We start from the raw sequence: 16,705 nt of genomic DNA, 5'->3' as shown, positions 1-16,705 counted from the left end.
TAGAAAAAATTGAGACTAACCCATTGGGCACAAAACATGAAACATCTTTCCTACAATTATTGGCAACAATTTTAAGGTTATATTTTTCCTGTCCAACAATTTACTACTCTTTCATTTTCGCTCAAAAAGCACAAAAACGTTACATATGAAGAAAAAAAAAAACAAGGAACTAGGAGGCTATTAACCTAGCAAAGATCCTGCCGAGACTCGATGGAAAATCAGAGGTAATTTACATATTCGGATGAAAGTTACACCGGAAGATACAAGCGTTAGAGGTGGATCTCGTATCCAATCAGCTTCGTCAAACCATACTGCAGGCAATAAAGCAATCGTTAATCAGAAACACGGTTGAAGCAAGAGACCGTAAAGAAGAGTGATGCAAGTTATACGGAAACAGAACGAAAATCTTTCATCTTAGAAAGGAACATTTACTTACTATTTAGGCATATCCGGTGCTGTAGTTGAGATTAAACAGCCAGTCCCTGCGATTCTCTGAACCCATCACAATTTTGAACCTTCTGGCCAAGGTATCAACATGATCGTCACTCTCATAGTCGAGCTCTCGCCTACATCTTCTTCTGACCCCTTTCAGCATCTCTTTCGTTGGTTCAAAACCAGCAATTACCTGTCCAAATATTTATTATATTCTTTACTGCGGCAGCAAATTAAGCACTATGGAAAAGGTTATACCATCAGTGACAAGAAGAATGCGGTTACCATGTCATCAATCACCAAGACCGCAGCTTTTGGATCTCTGTTGATGAGATGAGCGTCTACAAGTAATGAGTACGACTTTGCATTGGGTTTGACGCCCACACTAACCAAGTGTTCAAATACTCTTGAAGCTTCAAAAGTCTGCCAAAAAACCATACGACTAGATCAGCAAGGTGTTATTGTGTTTAATATGGGGGATGCATATGCGAATTTTGACTCTACATCAGGTACATATGCTGCTTATGGCTATGGGCATAAACATCGGCCCCGAGAAATAAATATTTTCTGTGCCAACTGCCAACTAACTCCAAATGATAAGGAAAAACTAGTCCTAAGAGTATGGATCAACTACCAATAACTTGTCACCCAAGTTCAACAAAAATACAAAATCCTTTCAATGAAACTAAGCATTAAGGGTAGATCGTAGCTAATCAATGCATATCACAAAAATATCAAAAAATAAAACTATGACAGACATTGAGCTAGGAAAGTCTCAGATAGAGAAAGCACAATTTACCCGCTTGTGCTTTCCAAAAGCATGCATGAGAGCATTGTAAGAATGTATATCAGGGGTCAATTCAAATGTGGAACTAATCGCCTCAAAGGTCTGGTAAGCACGCTCAATCTGCCAGGTATTTGCACAACCTAATATTATGCAATTCAATGCAGCAACAGATTTGTACGGAGGCTCTGCACGGCTCAAATTTTCTAATTGATAATATACCTGTGGAATATCAATACGTTTCAGGTTAAAAAGCAGCAAAAGAAAATTCACAAGGGCACATAGAGAATGGAGTAATGGACGGAAAACTGCAAAGCACTCTCCTTGGCCCCCTTTTCCTCGGATAGATAATTGCAAGATATATTTTCATTTACTAGTTCTTTTTTGAATTGCGACTATATAACAAGTTTCAGTTTGTTAAAACAGTGGTCTACAGAAACTTGAAAGATTTACTTCATGGGGACTAGCAATTACACCACTGATGCATAATGAGAATTGAAAATTTGGCAGTTGTGCCTATGCAAAATAAAAAAATGCACAAGAATGTAAATTTGCATCTTTAAGATAAATAGAAGTTAAAATCTTTATTAGCCTACAAATATCTCAGACACAAATTGAGACAAGGTTGATTTTTCAATAGATTACATGTCTAAATCAAATAGGAATAAAGAAAGAACTACATACCGAGTCCAAAGTTCCAAAACCTCCCTTGGAGCAGGCAACAACCAGTGGATATAATGAAGTGAATGGGCAGAACAATTCCTCTTCTCCTTCTTTATCGGAATTACCATAAGCAGCCTCGTATTCACGAAGAGTACTAAAAGCTCTTTGTAGACTCCCTAGCGATGCAAGGGCACATATCTTTGCACGGTAAGATTCTGCATTAGGAACCTTCTTTTGGCGCAACGAGCGTAGTAAGATCGCCCATGATGCATCCAGTAAAGTAGTATTGTGTGTCCTGCCGGCAGTTGCAAGTGCTGACACAAGCAGCCCTTCATCTGCAGAAAGAAAAACAATAGGTCTTGCTTGCTCACCCCTAGCAATCCATTTGGCCATAAACTCCAGGGCATGAAATGCTAATTTGCTATTATCCTCTTGCAGAGCAGCTTCCGCAATGTAGTTGCACAAGTTCCACGGAGGGCAAAGAGCTTTGTTTTGATCCATTGACTGATAACAACCAAAAAAAAAAAAAAACTTACATAAAGTGAACATTGTGCAACATTTTCCATTCTGCGATCTAAATATCTATGGTATGAATCATGTACCTTGCACTTGTTGATAATTGAAACCAAAGTATCTAGCTTTCCTTTATTGACACAGCCTCGTACACATTCTCTAAACACCGGCATTGACAGCATGTAACCAGATTTTAAAGTCAAGTCTATATATTTCAAGGCAGCGTCAATCTGGTCCATTTGTAACAGCATGCCGACAACCAAGTCATACGACTCTTCATCAGGCGGAGATTCCTTCCCTGTCTGCAACATCCTGATACATTGAAGTGAATTGATTCATGAAATATGAATGCATATAATATATGTAATAACATGTGTTTCTAGGAGACCCTTCCAAAACACGAGTAAAGAAAACAAAAGCCTTTAATCGGCACTTCAACACGAAGAATTCATTCATTATTACCGATCATACAAACCACGGAGGCAACATTAATTGAATTGTACAAGTTCTAACTAAATGCAAATCATCATTTCATTAATGTAACAAACAAACATACAGTAAGCTTGCGAGAATCATAATCAAATCGACCGAAGAGCTAACCTTTCGAGCAATTTATCTGCGGCCTCAGTCTCATTGGCCTGGTGCATGGCCTTGAGGACGAGATTAAACGACGCCGTGTTGGGCGTGATGCCGTAGTCCTCCATATGCGCCACAAGATCCAGCATCGTCCCCGGCGAGGCTCCCATCATCAAATTGGCCCTCAAGTAATGGTTATACAAGCTCACATCTGGCTTATTCGGCTTCCCGTTCTTATCCAACGACCGAACCCAGAACTCGAACAGCTGCTTCATGTCCGGCCATCGCTGTGATGTCATCCAACCGGCGAACTCGTTCATTAGGCTCTGCGCGTCTAGGTTTTGCGACATGGCCTGGAATCGGGCGCTCGGGGACTGGTTGAGGAACCCGATGGGAAGCGGGGACTGACCCATGGGCGAGTTGGGTGCCGGATTCCGCCAGTTCTCGTTGTACATGGGGCTTCCGGAGGCGGGGTTCGGAGGGAGAGGGGTGGAGGCGATGGGGTGAGTCGGCTCGACGGCGAGTTGAGGCTCCTGGGAGAGAAATGTGAAGGTTGTGATGGACTTGAGTCCCGGGTTCGGGTTTAGGATTTTGGCCAGCGTTCGGGTCCGCGCGAGGATCGCCATTTGGGACGCCATTGATGGAGCTCAGTCACAGTGACAGAGAGCTGTACGGTAAGTTAGGGTTTTGAAGCTTCTCAGGGAGGGAGGGCTGTATGGTAATTTCGAAATTTCTAATGGCATTTCGGATATTATCTGGAAATGAAGTGGCATTGTGGCTGATGGGTTATGTCCGCAGCGTATTCTTTGGGCTTGTAAAATTTACACGTGCAAGAGTCCAAAACTTCTGGTGTTGGGTTTTAAACGGTGGAAAGCTCAGTTTAGATGGATTGCCTGGTTTTAAGTTGTAAAAAGCCCAAAGATAGAAGAGGCTCCAACTTTTAGGCCCATTTTAAATGTACAAGCCCAAAATGTTATTCCGAGTCCATACATCAGTTGGTCGATATTTTTAGCCGGTGCATCGACTTTTGAGACCAGGATCCTTTTTAGATCCCGTCGGAATCAATCCATCTTATTCTCTCACCACAGATCCTATGGCCAGAAATTAAACACAATTTTTGGCCGCACGATTTGCATCAACAGAGCCGCAATAACATGGTCCGGAGGCTCCAGAGAGAATCTGGATCCCAAACGTTTATTTATTCGCTGCATGAGTTTTGAAGCCAATCAGTACGACTTAAATTTGTCTTTTTTTCATGAGGGAAGAATATACATACATACATACATACATACATACATACATATTTAGTATGCGAAATAATATATCTTGAATGTGTGAGATCGTATATAGAGAAACATAAATATTGAGGAAATTTTGCTCGTGATAAACATAAATACTACACACACACACACATGTATGTATTCTTTCCAACACAAAATGATAACTCACGGGCAAAATTTCCTCAGTATTTATATAAGTTCTTTGGCTTTTTGGTTAAGTTTTAATTGGACAGTTGTATCTTGCATGTGTAATGGAATTATGCAAGTAAATTAATTACATTGTTTTCACAAAACAAGTGGTGTTAGGGCCAAACAGATCAAATCCGACAAGATTAACAAATAATTTGATGACAACATCATCACATGGTAAAAGATCAAATCATCACACATTTTTTTGTGGAGACGGATTCTCTCCGCATCCCTTTCACCAAATTCACTAATTTCACCTATTCAGACTTTTAAAATTGATCTAACGACTAAAGTTATTATAACTTTTAAAAAGGGCCCCTGTTTTTAGTCGTTTGATCAAATTTAAAGGGTCCGGATTGGTGAATTTGATGGAATAGATCTGGAGATGACCCCTTTCCTTTTTTTGTTTTTTCTTTTGTTTTCTTAATTTCATATAATATTTTTCTTTTGGCAAAGCATATATAATATTTGTTTGTATCATATTTCACCAATCCTGAAAACAACTGATTGCCTGTCAATTTTGTATCTTCGAAGACTTAGTAAAGGATTTATGATGAGGCACCCTTGCCAAAGCACACGAGTTCCTTTTTAATTAAGAGACCAATCACAATGTTACACATGTTAACACCAAAATAAAACTCCTAGAGTCCCACATCGATTGTGAACGGAAACAAAGGACTCTCGTCAACTATAAAAGTGGATCATTCTCCAACAATTAATCCCTAATGTCATTATTTCCCTTAATTCATTATTAGAACTTACCAGTGATGATTATGCTTGAACTTTTGTCCAATGTAAACTCTACATTATTAATAAGAACTCATTTACCCTCTAAGACGGAGCCCAACTGAAAAAAAAATAATCATAAACCTTTTATTGGTGAAGGTTCTGTTCCATTTGAAAGAAAGAAAAGCTGGAGCGTTACCTTTGTTTTTTGTGTGGTCCAATTTAATCTCTTTAGGGATGGTAGGAATTTCAAGTCCCAAATCAATAACTGTCGGGACTCGTTCACTAAAGTCATCTAAAAGCAACCACAGAATTTTAAAGAATCACTTTGCTAGTGTTTCTCCTTTATAATTTTGGATCCACCTAATACGTATGACTCAACTCACATGTATTTTTTTTTACATTGAATTTGCAATTAACACATGTAACATTAACTTGATGAAATTGCAAAAGGAAAGTTTCATGCACATATATCAAGGTCCACATAAAATATCAAGGCTTTTTAGCTAAAACGGTCGTTGAAATTGACATACTTCTTCACTTTGGTTCATAGCTGATAATCGATAAAGGTAATTCCTTGTCACAGTAAATCATTTTGGTAACTCCAAGAAAAATATGTCAATATTCTTGTTAAGTATAAGGGTTGGTTTGACAAAAATATCCTTAAAAAGACGGTTACAGATTCGTTCACATAACAATTTAACGAAAAAACTGATAGACATAATGACTAAAATGATTTGCGGACAAACTAAAGAATCACTTCTATCGATGTTTATTGTCAGGGACCAAACTGATGAGTTATGTCAATCTCAATAACCATTTTACCTAAAAAGCCAAACAGAAATTAAACTCCATAAGAGCTAATCTCTTGTGGTTCCTCGGTTGCTTAATAATAGAGCGGTCGATTATTAACTGAGTGATTTTAGGTTGAACATACAATAAAAAAAATTAATTTAATATGGTTGCTTGCACTTGCATGACCCCAATACACACCGAAACAAGCTATTTCATTGATGATTGAGTTCAAGTAATTCATTAACGTTTGCATTCCACACTTTATCAAGGAATGTGTCACGAGTGCCGTGGCACCACCCCATTGGCTAGATTGATATTTGATTTGAAATCTTACTATGCCGACGTGTGGGATTTCTTGGGTTTGCGGTAGAGACCGTAAATGGGAGGTGCATGCCTTCAAGTGCAAGCTATAATCAGGTTTGAGTATGTCCACCAAAAGCCATTGTAAGAGTGGTTGTCTAGATTGGAGACTTTCAACCGTTGATGATATTTAAATTCTATGTGCATTAACGATTGAAAGTCATTTAAAGTAAGAAATTGCACTTAACAAGTTTTTTAAGACTAAATGTTGAGAAAGTCTTGACTATGTGTGTGTGCCGCCGCATGGGGTAACACACTCACAATGAATTGCAACCCTTGCTTTGAGTCTTAGCACGTCCCGACTATTATTACTGTGTTGCCATATGCGTTAGTCGTACCCAAAATCCCCTCTATATCTATCTATTCTATTAAAAGAAGAGGGCTCGTTAACTTTTTGCCCTATTTTCTTTCAATTTTTACTCTTATTTTTGAATGCACAATGTTGACATGAGAAGGGCATAATAATTTTGTATATTTTGAACTTTTTTCCCTTTTTTCTTATTTTGCCCTCACTTTTGATACACAATATTTACACAAGGAGGGTTAAATAGTACTTTTATATCGAAATATTTACATAAGATAAAAATATGCATTTATTAAGAAAAATTGTTTCACCATCATTTTTTCATACAGGTAAATGAAATCATGATATTTTTTTGATAGTTTGAATGAATTGAAGCGGTTGCGCTTGAGGAGAATGTGGGAGGAGATGGGTCGTGGGTGGTTGTTCACACACACAAAGTATGTGCTCTCTGCTAGTAACATGTTATATTAACTCTAAAGAACAACCACTTAATACTACGGTTTAATGGTATTCCTCTTTATTTGTAAGCGAGAGGTCTTAGATTCGGTTCTCGCCAATAAAGAATTTGAACCATATTAGTGCTAGCTCATTATAAAATTTAACCCACTCATCTACCTTTTCAATACAGAATATCATTGGTTAAAAACAAAAAAATAAACAAAAAATTTAAAAGAAAGTGTATTTATCACACGATGAAAATTCCAACATGGCATGTGTATTTACCACAACTTGGACATGTATTGGTCACAACTTTTAACTTGTTTGAGATGCTGATGCCTCATGCCCCGAAGGAACCATCTATCCCTCCATGGAACCACTAATGGTGGGCCCCAACAGGCTAGTGCTAAGTACTAACCAAACCCTAGTCCATATTGGGTTCCGTGCCCCAAAAGAACCATCTATCCCTCCATGGGACCCCTATCGGTGGGCCCCCCACAGGCTAGTTCTAACTTGTAAGCAATAACCAAACCCTAGTCCAGGTTGGGTTCGGTTCTGATCACCCCGCGGCGGGTGAGTTTAAGACCGTTTACTCTTTACATGACAAAAGCTTCTGCTTGCTCAGCTCCCCAGAACCCTTAAACAAACATGTATAAATCGAAATGTAAATTATATTGCTTATTAAACAGCATTTCTGCCACTTAATGTAAAAAAAATCTTAATTAAAAAAAGGTTTAAAACCATATCACATACACACACACCCACCGTCCTATCATTGCTTTCCCCACTAGAAATCCCCACTCTCCACAGCTCTCTCTCTCTCTCTCTCCCTTATTTTTCCTACAATCCTGCATCAATCATGGCTGCTTTAGTGTATATTGTGATTTTATTGGCCCTCACTGGCCATTCAAGTAAGCTCATATATTATGTTCTGTTTTTTAATTTCTTTCCAGTTTTTTTTTCTTAATTTTTCTCAATCTAACATGTGGAAACTGCAAATCACTGTAACCCCTTTTTTCCAATCGAGGAAGAACTCCTCCCAAATCATAAAGTTTCAATCTTTCTCGTATTTTCCCACTCCATCAAATGAAATACCTCCCAAATCAAAAAGTTTTAATCTGTCTTTTTTTTTCTTTTTTTCTTTTTTTTTTATAAGGATTAGAAGATATTAGTTCCTCGGAGTACGACGATGTCATGTGTCCTCAAAAGGGCCATGATTTAAAGTGGTTTTAATGTGAAGTAACTGGTTTTCTGGGTTTTTTTTTCTTGGATTTGTAGGTGCTATTTATTGCGTATGCAAAGATGGAGTTGGTGATTCAGCACTTCAGAAGGCATTGGACTATGCCTGTGGAGCTGGAGCTGACTGCAGTCCAGTCCTCCAAAACGGTGCGTGTTACCAGCCCAACACCATCAAAGATCACTGCAGCTATGCAGTCAACAGTTATTTCCAGAGGAAGGGTCAAACTGCACAGAGCTGTGATTTTTCTGGTGCTGCTTCTCAGAGCCAAACTGCTCCTAGTAGTAAGTTCATTCCTCCCAAATCTTTATTCTTACCAATTTTTTATATATATTTTTAATAAAAATCACTAATTTTAATTTTCTGGTGATTTTCCAGCCGCAAGTTCGACTTGTGTTTATCCTGCAAGTACCAGGTAGGCGTCTGAGTTTTTATTTCTGATATCTTTTGCAATTTTCCCCAGAATTTCATCAATATATTTAAATGCAATTTCCCCAGAATTTATTTTTTTGATTTTCTTGTACTTTTATGTGGGGTAGATGGTAGGTAGAACCTCTCCCTCTGGGAGCCCGGATCCCTTAGGAAGCTAAGCCTTCTAAACAAAGGATCTGGACCGTTGAAATTTCATTCAACTTCTGCAATTATCATAACTTTAAAGGGATTTTTGTTTGTAACCGTTGAATCAAATTTCAACGGTCCAGATTCTTTACTTAGAAGGTTCAGCTTCCTAACTGGAAACCGGTTCCCTCACTCTGAACTTAAATGCTGTAATATTTTTTATTTTTTTGGTCAAACACTTCAATGCTGTAATTACTTGTAGTCAAATGGTAGGTTTCAAAAGTTCTTGAATAAGCAACAGCAGCTGCAATTTACAAAAGTGAATTTGGAGATTATAGGTCATAACTTAATGAGCTTATTAAGAAAGTGATGAAGAAAAAAATAGATCAACCTCCGCCCTTAAATTAGTACTGTATTAGCTTGATCTATTATATTAGTCATAACTATGAGCTGTCATGATCTAAGCTTGACAGTTGTTTTACTGCATGTCATCATGAAAATACGAAACTAGGTACAAATTTTTAATTAAAAAAATAAAACAAGTGACTATTAAATATTGGTTTATTGTCTGTTTAACGTCCATGCAGTTCTATTTTCGATTGAAAGTTTGTAACGGGTTCGTTTGTATGTATTTTCCCATGAACTTCAAGATTAGAGTGCCCTCTTTGCAATTAACATGATTTTGTTCTGTTTTGTTCAGCCAAGCAGGAACCGGCTCTACCACTACAAACTCAACCACAGGCACAACTCCAAGCACAGGCACAACTCCAAGCACCAGCACTGGCACCGGCATCACAACTCCAGGCACTCCGGCATCAGTGTTCGGATTAAGCCCCACCGGGAGTACCACAGGAATCAGCAATACCGACGGCGCGGCTACCTTGGGAGGTGCCAACCAGTTCTTTTTCTCTCTAGCCTCAGCTCTGTGCTTCACAGTGTTGTTACTGACCTGAAGAGCTTCGGGTGGTGGTGTAATTGGTGGGTAGGCATGTAATTTGCGGCATTTGGGTGGGTGGTTGTGTAGGGAAACATCTTCAGAGGCAAAAAAAAAAAATCCCACTAGGGTTTTTAATTTTTCTAGTTTCTGCGTTTTGTGTTTCCTTGCTCCAATGTGAAAACAGCTGGGGAATATTCGATTCCATTTTTAGTGGTGTCGCTAGTGCTTATTTATTGGGGGTAGGAATCTGATCGTCTCCTTTTTAGATTTTTCCTTTTGTATATGTACAAGAGACTAATTTTTTTTAATTTATTGTCTCTTAATTTCTGTCATGCGCGGGCGATTATTTACATTGATTTAATATATCTCTTATCACATGACACATTATTAAGAATTTATGTGAATAGTGCATCGAGCTATCATAGAAGCTTTTGATAGTGAAGCAATGGCCGAAAGCAAAAGCAGACAGAGACACCTTCCAATAGGTCGCATCAACGCAACTAACCATATACCGTCTATTTTATGTTCATAAAAAGAAAAAAGATCAATTTATATCACTACAAAATAACGTAAACGCAGTCAAATATGTTAATTTTAATTTTTAACAACCCGCTTGATAGCATTTCTTTTTTAATTTTTAGATTACTTAAGTTGAAACAAACAGAGGTGTACGTGAGGAATAAATGGGTATGCGGAAATAATTTTTCTATAGTACTGCACAAGTTTTGTTGGATATACGATTAGACGAAACTTTCTTGAGTACTTCGAATATTAAAAACACTCGAATTATCTAATATTCTAGAGCGTCCAAGAATTTTTTATGGCTAGAATCCACCAGCTTGTCAAAATTCACAAAACCATCGGACAATAATTATGGAATTTGACGTGCATGGGCGAAAAAGTCGAAAAGAATCTAAAATAAAATACAAGTACGTAACATGTTGAAGGCTACAGAAGTTGGACCTTTGATGAAGACTCATGAACTACCCACGAACCATATATAAGCCACAAACTCTAATATTTCCAAGCGTATTATACGAATTTAAGTTTTAAGTTAAGTTGACAAAAATAATGTACTTCTCATCGATACTTAATTTTAAATTCTACTCTTTTTACGACGTTAAAATCTATCATGTTATTGCATCCCTCACCTTGCCAATCCTTCTCTAATATTGTTGATTTGTAGTTAATTTTTTATCATTAATTTTAAATTCAGCAATTATTAAAGCAGAAAAGAATGAATAATCAAAGATTAAAAGAAAAAAAATATCAAATTACAAATTAAGAAAAACTTTATACAGATGGTCTGAAGGCTACTGAGGTCAGCAAATTCCACTCACCTACTTAAAAGAAGATTCTTAAGCAGTAGACATACACACGCAATTACTTCTAAGTTGTAAATATAGCAAATAGTAAATGAACACAAAGTCACAGTTACTGCCAGTAAATGGGTGCTTTTACACACCTGTTCGTATTAAGAGTTCAAAAAATATACATGTGAAGGTCTTTTGAACATTTTTAGATGTTTGGTATGTGTCACTTTTGTGCTCGCCAAATGTTTGATGTAATACCTGCTAAGCATATTGGCATCACTCGGCAAGTTGCGTCGAGAGCAATCGACAAATTTTCTCGATAACACTCATCAAATTAGCATCACTTGACATGTATGCAATATAGTTCAGCTGACGACAACATGCCCACCAAACGTTCGATGAAATGCCTCAGTGAATAAACTAAATTTTTATGCACACTTTGTGCTGTATTTCTACCCATAATGTTCAAATCCTGAATCCACCACCACCGATCATGAGATGTAATTCGAATTCTGGAACCCAAATGTAGCTCTTAAAAGATGTAAAACCGGCCGAATTCGTATAACATGTATGGCAGGATATGAAATTGTGAATATCATTTACGAGGACATGGAAAGTAAACCTTCAAACTCTGAGCAATACACCGAACCTCTTCATGCTGATCTTGGTTTTTCCACGCGAGGAAGGTGTACGCATTGTGACATTTGTTGTTAAACAGCGTTTGGCAATTCACAACGCAATCTCTGCAGCAAACGATATAACAAACCACACGATTACCAAGCTGTATAGAACTGTGGTATGATGGAAAGATGATACACTCAAATGGGTCAAAAAACAAGGAAAAGGAACATTGTTGTTCTACCGACGTTTCTCTTCAAACACTTGAACGGATTGTTTCACCTTGGCCGACGATAACCTCTTTCCTATACGCATGACGCATCACGAAGTAATCAAAAGGTTATCAACGTAATCCCTTGAATAACAAGTCTGGAATCCACCAGAAAGTGGAGAGAAATCTCAAAGGATTGAATCAATAAATGATTGAATGAATACAATTAATACATTCATGTGACTTAAATAAAGATTACAACTGCTTGGAACAACTCAAAAGATTTCTAGAAATTTAAAAATATTAATTAAACATTAATTGGATAGAAACCGAACTGTCCTGTTTTTATTACGAAACTTTAAACATTGTTTTTGAGGCTGAAACAACCAAAATTCACCAAAAATCCATTGGAGTTCGGACACCAAATCTGTAAATTCCACTACATCCTTTATCTTCTGACGGTCCATTTCAATCCATTCTCCCAGTCAATACATCACTGTTTTCCAGAAACTTCTCAAATCTAATGAAAAAACAAATTTCAGACGTAACAATTCTATTTGGGCACTAACATTATAACCCCACTCATCACGAAATCCACAGCTGCATCCTTCTGGAAACAGACAATGCAAGCGGCCTATCTAAATAAGATACAAGAAACACCAGACTATGGTATCTCAGCCTTATAGCCTCCTTTCTCTAAGAGCACTCGATCTTAACAGAAACATGGTTAAAGTAACATGTAGACAACAAGGAATCTGAGAAATTAGTGACTAGAGTAAACACTCACTCCAGCAAAAACTCACTCCAGCATAGGCTAACATTTTAGGCATGGTTGCTAGATTTTCTGCGCCTTCTGTATATACGCTTAGAGGCCACGTTATAGGAGGGAGAAATTTTTCAGTATGCCAGCAACATGACTTTGTACACCAAGTGTCATAATACAATTAGTTGATTTTTTTTTTTCTTCAAGCTTTCGATCAATTTTATTATAACATTTTGGTGCACTAGCCGTCTTCTCGGCATGGTAAAAAATCTCTTCGTCACCGTTATATATATATAAGTGGTAAATTTAGAATTTTTGGAAAATATAAAGTCTAGATTGAAAAAAGTTTTCTATTAAAAACTAAAATCAAAAGTCTTTTTAGTTTTTTCCTGTTACCCGCGGCCGCAAGAAAGCCGTTGCGACGGTGAAATCGCGCCAATCTTACACGCGAAATTTCACGGAAGCAACTGTACCCACTTACGATGCTCCACGTGTAATTCACACTTCATCAGACGGTCATTGTTCACCAAGTGAATTTACTCTTTAAATACCCAAATCCGATTTGCCCGAAAACAGGAAACAAAGAGAGAGAAAGAAAGCGTGAGAGCAGTAGAGCACACAGTGTGAGAGAGCGAGAGAAAAACCGCCATGGATCCAAACCAGCTGAGACCAGGAGCTCCACAAAATCGCCCTCAGCCACCACCTCAAGGAGGCGGCGGCGATTCCTCTGCCATTTTCTTTGTCTTCTTCGCTTTCCTCGCCATTTTCGCCATGGTAACCCCTCTCGCACTTCATACTTTGCTCTTCAACTTAGAACTCCGGCTAGGTCTTCTTCTTTCACTACTAATTTGCTTTATATTTCTTCGATATTCGTTTGTTTCATCGCGTTCTAGGGTTTTTCTTCGAGCTTAATCCATCATTTGATATGCAGTACTACCTCAATTTTTCATCAATTTGTTTCACTTTTAGGTTTTATGATGGATTAATTAATTCCTCTAGTTTGAGTATAATGTATCTGTTCTTGATTTCTACCTAATGCATAGATTTGTGTTGAAAGTATTAATTACGGATTACAGTTTCGTAATGCATTATTTTGTCATTTCATGTAATGATTATATGTTTGCTAAGCATGATTATGTGCATCAAAATTCATCTGGTGATTTCATTAATCCTCTATCTTATATTTTCATTAGTTGATTGAGATTTAGAACTATGCAATTTCCCAATAATGGATCGAATTGAAGGTTTTTCTCGGAATTTTTCATAGACCACCACAAACAATTGTTTGAGCTACCTGAAACGATTGTGAATGTTAATTGTAGCATTTGGCTTACTACATGTGTTCATAACGACCTGTTCAGGTTAATGGATGAATCATGGGGAATCCTTCCGTAATGATAGTAGCAATAGACTTGGATTGTATTTTTGTTTAACTATATGATATGCTAGCCAGGGATCAAGTAGTATGCTAAATTCTTAAACCTGGGACGTCTTGATGTTTATAGACGGTTCTTCCAACATCAACAACTCTATCCATTCTGCACCAAGTCCCAGAAGGTCATGTTGGGGTATATTGGAGAGGAGGCGCTCTTTTGAAGACAATTACAGATCCGGGTAATTTGCATTGAGAAGTTGCTTGCATAGGCCTTAACTTTGCCTGCTTCTCATTATTTTAAATTTCAGGTTTTCATCTCAAGCTGCCTCTGGTCACCCATTTTGAACCGGTTCAAGTGACCCTGCAGACTGATCAGGTAACTTTGGTAATCTGTGTTTGGAAGATTGAGGTGTCTTTCCATTCGTTAGAGTTTTGAAACCTTCTGTTAAAAAAATTGCAGGTGAGGCATATTCCATGTGGTACAAAAGGGGGTGTCATGATCAATTTTGAGAAGATTGAGGTAAGGCTATGCGATATTATTGTTCAATGTTGTGTGAAGTCAGATTTCTAATCTCCTCACTGTGCATGCACTAATTAGGATGCATTTTTCAGGTCGTAAACAGGCTTCGTAAGGATTTTGTGTACGAGATGCTTCTCAATTATGGTATCCATTATGACAATACCTGGATATATGACAAAATTCATCATGAGATCAATCAGTTCTGCACCTCACATTCTCTTCAAGAAGTTTATATTGATGTGTTCGATCAGGTAAGGTGGAATGCAAATGAGTCTGTTACTTTTTTTTTATCTGTAGTATATGCGCATGTGTTTTGAAAAAATGCAAATGAGCCTGATACATACACGAGTAGCATATATTTTTTTCCTTCTCTTCTGTAATGTAAACTGAGGATTATCGCATGTGTTTTGAAGAATTGTTTTAATGAGCTAGTTTGTTGTATTATATTTGTGGGTTGAATTCTTTTTATCATTCAGTAATATCCAAAGCCTCATAATTGATTGTCAACAAAACATACCCTTTCAGATTGATGAAAAGATGAAAGAAGCTCTTCAGGGTGACTGTACCCGTTATGCTCCGGGTATTGAAATCATCAATGTCCGTGTTACAAAGCCTACCATCCCAGAAAGTATAAGACGTAACTTTGAGCAAATGGAAGAGGAGCGCACCAAGGTAAAGATAAAGATAAAGAGTTCATTTTATTCCATTTCTTCATCCATAATTCTGTTACAAACATTACATAATTTGTAAACTATATATTTTGATTTCACTTCCCCTTTTTGGTTATTTTGTGGAATTTATAATTTCATGTCACAAATTTTCCCTGAATATTGATAGAGAAGTCTTGTTTATATCCAGTTTTACTCAAATTACTCTTCCAAGTACTTGATGCCCAAACATTGGACAAGCTTTAGAACAAAATGTTTGTCATAAGATTTTAGGCTACCCTTTCTTTAGAGTTACAGCATTCTTTGTTATATCATAACCGTTGGGTGTTACTTTGTAGGTCTTCATTGCTATAGAGAGACAGAGAGTAGTGGAGAAAGAGGCAGAAACCGAGAAGAAGATGGCTATCAGTGAGGCTGAGAAGAACGCCAATGTCAGTAAGATTCTCATGGAACAAAAGTTGACGGAGAAGGACAGTGCTAGGAGGCAGCAGGAGATTGAAAACCAGATGTACACAGCTCGGGAAAGGAGCCTTGCAGATGCTGATTTCTACAAAGTTATGAAGGAAGCTGAAGCAAACAAGTTGAAGCTTACTCCGCAGTTTCTTGAGCTTAAATTCATCGATGCCATTGCTGATAACACTAAAATTTTCTTCGGAGACAAGGTTTCTCTCTCTCTGTTTTTTTGCACATTACTTGTATATGTTTGTCTTTGTACGAAACAGTACTCAGTGGTGACTTTGCTTTGCAGGTTCCTAATATGATTTTGGATCAGAGGTTGCTGGGGAACTTCTTACAGGTTCCGGCAGAGGTGTCAAAAGAAGTTTCCGGGGAAGCTAACTGATAAGCTGGTGCTGCAATTTCCTTTCTTTTTTCTCTTCGGTTAATTGTCGGCATTTGATTCTTTATTTTCTGTTAGGGCCCGTTTGGTGGGCTGGTTGGGATTGGTTATGATCAATTAAAATAGGCTTGAATCCTGTACGTTGTTTGCTGTGTTAAAATATGAGATGAACAGTACTATATATGATGGGGTTATGAATCTACAGTAAAGTGAGTTATCTAACGTATCGTTGTACATAGATTATAAGTCATGTCTTATATGTCATTGCCAGTCCAATTCTATTTCAAAGGCCTAATTCCATCCAGTCGACCTACCTATTTGGTGGGTTGACCAGAACATGGTTGGGATTAAGTCTAGTCTTGTCCCGTAGAGTCTGGCTGGAGGGACTTTTCGTTTCTAAATTATGTAGATGAGGCGATAATCTAATCCCGTCATTATTAAGTTCACCAAACTGAGGCATAAGGGTATAAAATTTGAGGCCAGTATGTCATCGTTAGATACGTTATTTTATTATGCACGTAACAAAGATAACGTATGAGTAGCAGTTAATGATTTGGAAGTGATAGTATCTAAATTTTCTTAGAAGTTTTAATGAAACACTTTCGTT

General features: G+C 37.6%; 3 protein-coding genes across 3 annotated transcripts; 2 read left to right on the top strand and 1 right to left on the bottom strand.

The window, feature by feature from the left end:
• Window positions 1-37: 37 nt before the first annotated feature.
• Window positions 38-3,619, bottom strand: LOC137730895 (pentatricopeptide repeat-containing protein At1g26460, mitochondrial-like). The gene is made up of 7 exons (XM_068469895.1): window positions 2,993-3,619; window positions 2,482-2,704; window positions 1,901-2,383; window positions 1,232-1,438; window positions 718-855; window positions 437-625; window positions 38-311 (listed from the first exon to the last, which is right to left on the bottom strand). Exons 1-6 carry the CDS (start codon window positions 3,604-3,606, stop codon window positions 440-442), a joined length of 1,851 nt encoding a protein of 616 aa, XP_068325996.1. The 5' UTR covers window positions 3,607-3,619; the 3' UTR covers window positions 38-311; window positions 437-439.
• A 4,154-nt stretch (window positions 3,620-7,773) lies between these two features.
• On the top strand, window positions 7,774-10,119 carry LOC137731237 (PLASMODESMATA CALLOSE-BINDING PROTEIN 4). Its single transcript, XM_068470338.1, has 4 exons — window positions 7,774-7,971; window positions 8,339-8,581; window positions 8,676-8,712; window positions 9,556-10,119. The coding sequence occupies exons 1-4, from the start codon at window positions 7,920-7,922 to the stop codon at window positions 9,806-9,808; spliced, it is 585 nt and encodes a 194-aa protein (XP_068326439.1). The 5' UTR covers window positions 7,774-7,919; the 3' UTR covers window positions 9,809-10,119.
• A 3,145-nt stretch (window positions 10,120-13,264) lies between these two features.
• On the top strand, window positions 13,265-16,329 carry LOC137731333 (uncharacterized). The gene is made up of 8 exons (XM_068470437.1): window positions 13,265-13,471; window positions 14,203-14,311; window positions 14,381-14,448; window positions 14,533-14,592; window positions 14,685-14,843; window positions 15,118-15,264; window positions 15,599-15,922; window positions 16,009-16,329. Exons 1-8 carry the CDS (start codon window positions 13,346-13,348, stop codon window positions 16,099-16,101), a joined length of 1,086 nt encoding a protein of 361 aa, XP_068326538.1. The 5' UTR covers window positions 13,265-13,345; the 3' UTR covers window positions 16,102-16,329.
• The last annotated feature ends 376 nt before the right edge of the window (window positions 16,330-16,705 follow it).

The sequence above is a fragment of the Pyrus communis genome, chromosome 4 (assembly GCF_963583255.1).
Source record: "Pyrus communis chromosome 4, drPyrComm1.1, whole genome shotgun sequence".
NCBI classification, from domain to species: domain Eukaryota; kingdom Viridiplantae; phylum Streptophyta; class Magnoliopsida; order Rosales; family Rosaceae; genus Pyrus; species Pyrus communis.
The sequence above is the reverse complement of the archived record's forward strand: the minus strand, read 5'-3'. Positions and strand labels throughout refer to the sequence as shown.

Coding starts and splice junctions, on each gene's coding strand:
- LOC137731237 (XM_068470338.1), top strand. CDS start 7,920: ATGGCTGCTTTAGTGTATATTGTGATTTTATTGGCCCTCACTGGCCAT. Junction 7,972..8,338: donor GGCCCTCACTGGCCATTCAA/GTAAGCTCATAT, acceptor TTGGATTTGTAG/GTGCTATTTATTGCGTATGC. Junction 8,713..9,555: donor GTTTATCCTGCAAGTACCAG/GTAGGCGTCTGA, acceptor TGTTTTGTTCAG/CCAAGCAGGAACCGGCTCTA.
- LOC137730895 (XM_068469895.1), bottom strand. CDS start 3,606: ATGGCGTCCCAAATGGCGATCCTCGCGCGGACCCGAACGCTGGCCAAA. Junction 2,384..2,481: donor CAATTATCAACAAGTGCAAG/GTACATGATTCA, acceptor GGTTGTTATCAG/TCAATGGATCAAAACAAAGC. Junction 626..717: donor TCTTGGTGATTGATGACATG/GTAACCGCATTC, acceptor ATATTTGGACAG/GTAATTGCTGGTTTTGAACC.
- LOC137731333 (XM_068470437.1), top strand. CDS start 13,346: ATGGATCCAAACCAGCTGAGACCAGGAGCTCCACAAAATCGCCCTCAG. Junction 14,449..14,532: donor TGACCCTGCAGACTGATCAG/GTAACTTTGGTA, acceptor AAAAAATTGCAG/GTGAGGCATATTCCATGTGG. Junction 14,844..15,117: donor ATATTGATGTGTTCGATCAG/GTAAGGTGGAAT, acceptor ATACCCTTTCAG/ATTGATGAAAAGATGAAAGA.